Genomic DNA, 10,000 nt, shown 5'->3' with positions numbered 1-10,000 from the left:
GCTCTCAAAAATGAATTGTTCTCCAGCATCCTTAAGTCTTTTTTTTAAGCAGTAGACTTGGGAAGTACATTTAAACGCCTTAATTTGTTAAGGTATTGGCTGTATATATAATGAGCGTTTTGTTTTCTTTTATTTAATCTACCTAACTAAGGTAAGAGGAAATCATTATATTCATATTTTTCAGACATTGCGCTTTTCAAAATTCGTCCCCAGGGCCTCTTTCTTCGAGGAACGCTGAAGAAATATGGCAAAGAGCACTGGGAACGAGTTAAGACGATTTTTATCTTAAGGTTTAAGGACGCACTTCTTTGAGATTATTCTGTGTTGTCCAATTTTCATTTAGAACAACAAAAATGGCAGCAATAAGGTTTTCGAAATAAAGACAATGTATTTCAAACAGATATCGAAAGAACGCGGGCACGGGGTTATTCCAGATTCGTTTTTTTTGGAATTCTTCGATCCTTGTCTCATGACGTCATGGAAGCCATGTTTGTGACAAACAAAGAAAAATATGATCACGTGACTATTCATCACGTGATTGAAAGCCTGCAATGGTCCAAAGGGAATGCGTCCTCAAGTCTAGTAATTAAAATGCTGGAAGAGGAACAGCTGTTTGGGAGGAAATGAAGAGAGGGGATTGGAGTCTGAGGGTTCCATCAAGAGTGGCATTGTAGCGAGGCTTGTCCCAATTCCTTTCCCGAAGAAATACTCCCCCAACACATTCCACCATCTCTGGGCAACCTTTGTCAGAGATTGTCGAAATCAAAGATGCCACAAATGCGTGACCCCATTCCCCGGGGATGGGGTCACGCATGCGACGTGTACGACAAAGTCAGCTAACCATTTTAAAAATTAATAGTTAAGGAGGACATTCTTTGTAAGAATGTTGAGAAACTTACATTTTTAATGAAGATCGTAACAAAGACATACGACATTTCAATAGTCGAGAAAACAATTACTTTTTCCAGAATTTTTTTTGGGGAAACAAATCCTTCGGTAAAAGACGTATCATTGCACTCTTGGTTACAGACGTGTTTTAATGAAGTCGAGGATGACGTCCATAGTTTGAAAAAGTACGTGCATTGCAAATACATTTTGAGACTAATGGTAAAGAAAAGACTAACAGTCCTGAGGTTGAATGAAGAGAAAATTTCAAAACATTCGAAAGAAAGAAACACGTAGAAAAAGAGGAATTAAACCTGGACAAGTGTACTTACGGGTATTTTAATGAAGGTTAATTGTTCAGTTAAATTCTAGACATTTGACGATCGTTAACCGTTATCTGTAATAGTTCTACATTTATAATAAATGGTTTCTTTAAAAAAAAAAAAAAGGTTTTCTGTTCTCGATATTTAAAAATGTGAGAAAAGATATGAAATCACCAAAAGCCACGATGATCTCAAAGAGGGTACCACATCCTAGACAAAAGAACCCTGCAGACCTCGCAGAGGGAGAAGCTGGTAAAAATAAAAACGAAAAAAAAAAATTAAGTAGTCCGGCACGAGAAGAATTCTTTCGTAAGTTCGTAAGTGACAAAAATGCATTGGAGGCAAATGGTGGTACCACACTGGTGGAGGTTGTCTTGTAGTGAGAGTGAAAATAAAAACTCGACAACTAATGTTTGAATTTAAACTGCATTTTTAAGGTCCCCCTTATTTGGCCAACGGTTCAGTATGCGTGTTCGTGCAACCCCTTACCCCTTACCCCTTACCCCTTACTTGCTATGACGGATCTGCCCTAAACGTCTCATAGTTAAAGTGGGAGTTTATGAACCAACGACGTCCATGAAAACGAAAGAGCCACCAACTGTACGCAAAGCGTGCAGAACCAATGTTTTCACTGACTCAACTTGTCTTCGTGTTGCATTTATCACAGAGCGGATATCACTGACCTAATCGCATAACGGAGCCCATACCGTTCGTTCGGCTAATGGCAAACAGGTAGTCAGTGACCGTACCCAAAGCCGGAGAAAAGCTCTGATATGTTTCCAACGCTTTTGGCAATCCTCACCGGTCACTCAGTCGTTCGCCTTATTTGACAGACGCTTGTATCGTCTTTGCTTCTTGTCCCAGCTGCTTCACAGGATTTTCATCAAAGTGAACGGGGTGGTTGTATCGAAAAACGTCTTCCTCCATGTTAACTAAGCTTCGCTTTCTTAGAGAGTGGTTCTTCACCATCACCTACACTGTTTTCCTGAATACAATCGATAAAAAAACCGTTTTATTTTCAGTTGTCTACATCAAGCCTTCCTTACGAAACCAGATGCTATGAATCAGCTCCAAAAGGTTACAGAAAGAACACGTCAGATTTTCAAATAAATATTTCTTATTTTTGTTCTTAACAAGCAGAAATTTCGATGTCAAAGAAAAATACAACCCGTGTCCTATGCTAATAACAAGGCGACGCTTAGATTTCATGACTTTTATCAAAATTCATTGGTCGACACAGGTGTGGGACATTTCGGCATACACTTTGGCTTGAAAAAGAAATGATACGCCAGTGCAGCACTTTGTATTGGGCGCGTAGCGCTGTCACCATGTTAAAGGTACTATGATGGATGCCCAAGGAGCAAATGCATATACCAGGACAGGATTTGGTATATTTTAATCCCGTTCAATTAATCAAAACCAAATTCTAACTCAAAATATGTATGGATGTGCCCCATAATTGCGTTCGAGTAGATCGCATTCTAATCGTGTCAGTTCCGTGGGATGTCCCTCGGGTATCGGTCGTGACGCCATACGATTTCAACGTTTGGGCGCCATCTTGTTCTGGCACAAACGTGATGGTGTTACGGTTGCCCACGGGAGGTCAAGTCCTGTTGGACGGGGTTACCACCTGGATGGGTGACCGTCCGGCAATACGCCGTGAAAATAACCTCGATCTCATATGATCGTGTTACTTTCAAATGCCTCGTTCAAATGATGACAAAGAGGAATCGAACGCACCCCACTATGACGTCACAAGATGGTAGCAGTAAGGATTTAAAGGTCAACTCAAAATCGAATTTTCTGAAAACCGTTTTGACGTACCTTTCTCGAAATTAGGCTGAACGATAAAAACTTGTTTTCCGTTGACGACTTGTTGACGTTTATTTTCACCAACACTCGGTCAAACAATCTATAGGTGACGTCACCAATTTTGAGAGACGGTTCCTTTAAAAGAGATAAAAATATTAGCGTTGAAAATGGCTTTCAATTTGGCGTTTTTTCAGCCAATCAAAGCAGACGCTGACAATCAGCTCAACCAATCACGACGCAAAGTAGAAACAGGCAATCGGAGCGAAGCGCGCGAAAACGCTAGCAAATCACACTTGGCTTCACTTCATCCTTTGATTGGCTAAAAATGTGGGCGAGATTTTTAAAGCAATCACTAAGCACTACTATGCAATTAAAAAAAACAACCGGAAATTAAGTAAGTAGAATTGGGAATATCACCTCTTCGTTGAACACAACTCCTGTCGCATCTTTTGCCATGAAAACTGTTCCCTCCAGTCCATACTTTGGAATTAAAACTTGAATCGCATTCTTACGGACAAAAAGAACGAATGCTTCTTCCTCTGTTATCGCCTTATTTTGGAAAAACAGCTGTGAAAAGAATTCACCATCGGACAAAAAAGTTGAGTTTGTCGAACCTCTGGACCCTAATTTAAAAAAAAAAGCCAAAATGCTCCCTTCCTCATCCTGCCCAACACATTGTTCAGACGATTACGACGATAACCCATCCGTGTCTTAACATTGATTTTTTTTTTTTTTTTTTGGGGGGGGGGGAGGGGGGAGCGAACCGTAATAATCAGATTATGTCATGCAAGGGGAGTTTTTTATATGGACAAGGAAGTTCAAAATATTTCAACAATTTTAACAACGATTGCAGCATTAGTATCCATACAATTCATTTGCATTAATTTCTTCATCCGAAGTCTCACATTCCTTTAACGTGAGCTATCCTTGGCTTAAAAGGCGTTAACACGAGGCTTCTAGTGTTAACGTTTAATGCTGTGCAAACCGTTGGTTCCATTTATACAAAGGTTGTTCTCGGTTTTCATCTTTTTCTTCTGAGAAGACGTAGCGAAAGCGATTGAACCCCAATCTTATGGGAATATTCTCTATTTTTTCGGATAAGGAAACATGGCCGATGATTACAACAGAGGAAACCTAGGATATGTCCAGTGTGCAAAGAAATGCTCGCACACTAGCTCGGGGCTAGTGGATTTTCCTGTTGGGCTAGTTAACAACTAGACCCTTCGCCCGCAAGGGCTACGGGTTAAAAGCCCATGAGGCGAAGGCGAATGGGCTATTGACCCGTGGCCCTTGAGGGCGAAGGGTCTAATTGTTTTAGTATCACCCAACTAGTCGGACAGAAAAGGCAATATTAAAGTTAGCAAATGCAAGTTGAAGAAATATTTATTTAGGAATCAAACGAAAGAAAGCGTCACGCTTTTCGCTACTCGAGGACTATTACTAATAGTCCTCTAGTAGCGTAGCCAATCAAAATGCAGGATTTGCATTAGTCCACTAGCATTAGTCCACTATTTTTTCCATCACTACTTGCCTGACGGGCAAGTGAAAGTTTTGCGGTAAATGTTTGAGGAAGTTAATTGTGCCTACAAGGACTTTTTTCAGGCCAGTGATAACGACTTTTCGGCCAGTACGTCTTGAATTTCTTTGTACGCTGGGTATGTCGTCGTTCCATACAAAGATCGTCGATTTCAAACTTGAACCGCGCAGAAATGAGTAATTCTCCATTCATATCCTCCTCTACGTATCGTTTAACTGTTCTTGTATGTGCAGAAAATGCTCGTCATCGTAGTGGCAAACTTTTGACTAACGAAATGATTTTAAGAGCAATTGAAATTTCACCCATATATTTAAACTGCGAAATGGACATGAATGAAATACACCTTATTCCAAAATGGCCGCCATTTAGATATTCTTTTGTTTTTATTGAAATTAGACCTTGATGCCTCGTTCAAGGAAAAATATTCTTCTGAATTTTCAGCTCAAGAACGAGGCATCAAGGGCTAATTTGAATAAAAACAAAAGAATATTTAAATGACGGCCATTTTGGAATAAGGTCTACGTCCCTCTTGATAGCGCAGTTGGTGGAGCAGCGCACAGCGCAGAGTAATCGCGTGGTCATGGATCTGAGTACTATTCATGCACGCCTGGACGTTTTCTGGCTTCTCTCGCAACTGCTCCAGGTTTCTTTTAATTGTGATGATGACCTTTCATTTTCTATTTGAATAACGATCCGCAAATGTAAACATTTTGACTACATTGTATTGGGTTCTACAGACTTACGTGACACGTACATAGACCTTATTCATAAATGGCGGTCACATTTATAATTCTTTTGTCCACGTGCAAATTAGCCTACCAAGCCTCATTTTAGAGCAAGAATTCTTTTCAATTCACTGTAGGGTATCGAGGCTTGGTAGGCTAATTTGCACTTTGACAAAAGAATTATAAATTGACCGCCATTTATGAATAAGGTCTATGGTGTAAGCCACACCAAGATAACAGCAGAACACACAAACGTAACAAAGTTACCTGGCAATGCAAATCAATGGAGTCCCGAGATGCATACTGGGCCATTCTGTGACGGAAATTCAGATGATTACAGAGTTTCTGAAAGTTCAAAAGGAAAAAGAACAAATACAGTAACAGTTGAAAAAAAAAAGCTGTTATGGTCAGTAACACTCGAACTGGTAAAGAAGAACTTGATGACCAATGCCTTTTGAAACCTCCCGCGAGTTTCTTCTTACTAAGGTAGGGTTTGGTTGGGAGGGGTAATGGGAGAAATTGAAAGTGAAAAAGCCCATAACAAGAAGCGTACATGTGAACAACTAAATATGTATGCCACTCAAGGAAGAGGCTATTTCTAAAACGGCTCTCGGTGCGCTAAAAGAACTGGCCGGCCTGCTTATCCAATCAAATAGCTGTTTTGCAACGGACGCCAAGGAAGCAGTACAATATTTGTCCAGTGATTCGCGTGACGCCAAGAGCACTGCACATGATAAAAAACTAAAAAAATAACCTCGTCTACCTCTATATTTGCGACCACTAAGGACCATAACTACGGAGCACTCCTGGTTTAGCGTAAGGAACAAATATAACAAAGCGGGGAGAGGGAACGAGTAGACAGAAAGATTGAGATTCTCACCTGCGTCTTGTCTTTGTTTAAAAGATCGGGGTACGAACCGAAGGCACCAATGGCGACCGCTAACAAGCGGTGAACCATGATGTCGGAATATCTGAAAAAATAAACAAGAACGACTTCAAAGTCATTAACGCAGCGTGAAAAGGAGTTTCTGATGCACAAAGAATTAATAGTAACTAAGACGCACTATAAAAGGCGTGGTACCTTATGCACATGTTGCTAATTTGTCAATCAACCGTGGACGCACACAAAGCTCTGTTATAATTTGGGCAATCATAAATCCCCTAACGAGAATATGTCCGCAATAACCGTCGTTGTAAGATGTTACATGTCACGCTACTTTTAAAATCCCCAGTCAGTTTTTCTCCCAAGAAATATCTTTTTCTTTTAGGGGTGCCATCTCTTTGTTGCTGTTTGTTGAGCGCTATCTCTGATTATCAGTTGTGCTTTATGGGTAGCTTTCACACTACATAATCGCCGCCATGTTGGTGGGAAAAAACAAAAGATCTCGCATTAGCTCCTTTTGTTTGTCCACCAGCAATTGTTCATTACACCATTGTTATCTGGTTCTCTGGATATTGGTTGCAAACCACCCATAGTGTTTATGTCGCAAGCTTAGTTAATCGAGCAGAATTGTTCTCCTAATCAATGAAAAAGTAAATCAATAGTCCATTTCCGACTTCCTGTCTGCCTCCTCTTCAAAGCGAGTCTAAGTGCAAAGTGCAAAGTTTTTGTGATGTTAATTAGTTCTACTTTAAATATGAATGAAAACTATCATAAGAACAACTTCGAACTTATACTCGCTTTGAAGAGTAGGCAGGCATGAACTGCGGAAATGGTCTACTCTAAATCAAAGAAAATCAGGTATATAATATCAAATGCTGAATAAAGGGGGTTATTTTAAAAAAAAAACTTCAGTGCGGCGTCGGTGGGAAACACGAACATGTGAAACACGAACATTTGGTGAAACACGAACATTTGGGGAAACACGAACATTTAGTTAAACGCGAACATTTGGTGAAACACGAACATTTGGTGAAACACGAACATTTAGTGAAACACGAACATTTAGTGAAACACGAACCTTTGGTGAAACACGAACATTTAGTGAAACACGAACATTGGGTGAAACATGAACATTTGGTGAAACACGAACATTTAGTGAAACACGAACATTTGGTGAAACACGAACATTTAGTAAAACACGAACATTTAGTGGAACTTTTAGTGAAACACGAACATTTAGTGCAACACGAACATTTGGTGAAACACGAACATTTAGTGAAACACGAACATTTGGTTTAGTCAAACGAGTTGATAAAGATAAGCTGACGTTTCGAGTCTTAGCCCTTCGTCAGATTCGTCGGAGAAAACGGGAAAACGGAGTACCCGGAGAAGAACCTTGGCGGAGCAGAGCACAGAACCAACAAACTCAACACACAGACGACGCCGAGTTTAGGATTCGAACCCAGTCCACACTGGTGAAGGACGATTGCTTTCACCACTACGACCAATAGGCCATTTCCGAGTTCATGTTTGCCTCCTCTTCAAAGCGAGTCCAAGTGCGAAGTTTTTCTTATGAAAATTAGTTTTCATTCAAATGTAAAGTAGAACTAATTACCATCACTAAAACTTTGCACTTAGACTCGCTTTGAAGAGGAGGCAAACATGAACTCGGAAATGGCCTATTAATCTGCTCCTATGTGAAGTGTCGGACTGCCAGGGAAAAGAAGGGGCCAACGAAAAATAATTAAAACTAAATAGAGAAATGGGGTATTACAGACCTTCTGATAGGAGAAGTAAAATGTGTGTAGATTGGAGTCGCCAAACCATAATGAAGGAAGTCTTCTTCACCGAGCATGCCCGAACAGAAGTAAAGCGCTTGCATCATGCTACGCGTTGCCATGATACGAAGAAGTGTGTTGAAGTATGGCTCGTCCGGAATATGAGCGGATTCCAAGGACGTTGCGAGGGACTTGGCGCTATCCACGTCGATATGGAATCCCTATCGATGACAGAAGAGAAGGTTTTTACAGACAGTTTCCATTTGAGCACCGTTAAGTCCAACGGTTGGCAAACTACAACAGAATCAAATGGACAACACATGCCGAACCTACAGACTGTGAGAAGAGTATTAACCCTTCAGAAGGTATTGTAATTTTCATATTTTTTCTTTGGCACGTAACCACGCTCGTCCCTTGGGTCAACATGGGAAGAGCATGCATAACACAGCGCGGGACCCAGGCCTCTGTTACAAGTGTATTGGCCGAGGCAGAAAATACCATAATACTCTTTGTTTGTCCACCCAAATTTGGAATAAGCATTATTTCCTGTTTCTCTTGGGACTTACAATGGTCACAAGAGAAAACAAAAACAAAGCTTATTCAAAAATTGGGTGGACAAACAAAGAATATTATGGTATTTCTGCTTCGGCCAATTGTTGGCTTTTTCCGACCCGCGGGAAACAGGCAATTCGATCCCATGGGAAGCTGAAATCTTCAGATTTGTCGTTGAACGGTACCATTTTGACATGCGCAAAAAACACAACAATTAAAGAGCAATGCCCAAGAAAATGTGATATTGCTAGAATCATGAAATGAAAAAGAAAACAAGTAAAAATTCTTTAAAGCAGCGAGAAAGAATTTCCCTATCGTGCATAACTAAAATATTAACTGACAATGTTGACATTTGGACAAAATGCTAAGCTGACCTTTGAGAGAGCAGCCTTCACCAAGACATCGTAGTTGGCGGGAGGTGGTGAAGGGTGCCTTCTTAAAAGAGCAAACTCTGGGAATTGTTGAAAGATTTTCTTCGCCACAGAAATATTGGCCAGCAACATGAACTCCTCAACAAGAGAGTTGGTTTCCCTTAAAACGAAGAAATGACAAACAAGATAAAACAAAACATATTTACACAGAACCAGGCGCTAGGTGTCCCAACTGTTTAATATACATGTTTATATTTTTAAATCAGAAGAAGCAGAAATGGAAATCGTTAGCGAATTGACAGGTCAAAAAAACTATAATGATAAGCCTTACAATTATTGTCAAGAATAATAATTATTGTTACGACTTCACAATCTTAAATAACCCTCTCGGAAATTACAAGATCACATGCACTTTGTTTGGGGTGAAGGGATTGATATTTTTTATTAATGAAAGTAAAAGACAATGATGAAAACTGACCGAGCTAAATCTCTCTGTGCACCACTAGCTGCAGAGTGTGGAAGGGATGATGTGGGAAGAAATATGGATTACTGCAGCTGAAGGTCTATTAAAATAAAACACAGGTCACATTCCACAGGTGAGTGTACATGTCACTGTGCTGCAGACAAATAAAAAACACCAAAAATGTCTCCTAGCGCTAATCACTAAACAAAAATGTTGTTTCAGGGCTCGGGGAAACTTTTGGCTTAGTTGTTGATTATTGGAGCAGCGATTTCTAGTCTTGACCTGTGGAATGTGACCTGTATTTAACAGACCCGCCTTCACTGCAGCTGTCACACGAGTCAACAGCGCCACATACAACTGTAACACAATCTGTAACACAATCTGACATGGTGAAAACATTGGACAACAGTAACAATGCTCGCGTTAGGGAATACAAATTGTACGTACGAAATAAAATCACTTTATTACCGTTACGTATTTCAAAAACCATTATGTCCTTTTATACATCCAGCGATCGCTATTCCAGAGGTCTAAGGTGCACAATAAGCGTACGTGAAAAGCCAACGTAGCTTTAATTGGAATCGAAGCCTGATGTAGATCACCGTGCAACGTGAAAAAACGGCGAATTATTTTTGACTGTTATGCTCGTTAATTTGCGGCTGCTTCTTACG

At 40.2% G+C, this 10,000-nt stretch overlaps 1 protein-coding gene across 1 annotated transcript in view; it reads right to left on the bottom strand.

Annotated features, from left to right (window-relative positions):
- Positions 1–720: 720 nt before the first annotated feature.
- The window catches only part of LOC138000574 (exosome complex exonuclease RRP44-like), a 46,168-nt gene continuing 36,888 nt past the window's right edge, over positions 721–10,000 (bottom strand). The window contains exons 20-26 of the mRNA XM_068847074.1: positions 8,870–9,026; positions 7,944–8,164; positions 6,163–6,253; positions 5,550–5,627; positions 3,438–3,587; positions 3,033–3,155; positions 721–2,193 (exon numbers count right to left, since the gene is read on the bottom strand). Of these exons, the coding sequence (XP_068703175.1) occupies positions 2,137–2,193; positions 3,033–3,155; positions 3,438–3,587; positions 5,550–5,627; positions 6,163–6,253; positions 7,944–8,164; positions 8,870–9,026 (877 nt within the window). The 3' untranslated portion in view covers positions 721–2,136. The remainder of the gene's footprint in view (positions 2,194–3,032; positions 3,156–3,437; positions 3,588–5,549; positions 5,628–6,162; positions 6,254–7,943; positions 8,165–8,869; positions 9,027–10,000) is intronic.

This window comes from Montipora foliosa, chromosome 4 (assembly GCF_036669935.1).
Source record: "Montipora foliosa isolate CH-2021 chromosome 4, ASM3666993v2, whole genome shotgun sequence".
In the NCBI taxonomy this organism is placed as follows: domain Eukaryota; kingdom Metazoa; phylum Cnidaria; class Anthozoa; order Scleractinia; family Acroporidae; genus Montipora; species Montipora foliosa.
The sequence above is the reverse complement of the archived record's forward strand: the minus strand, read 5'-3'. Positions and strand labels throughout refer to the sequence as shown.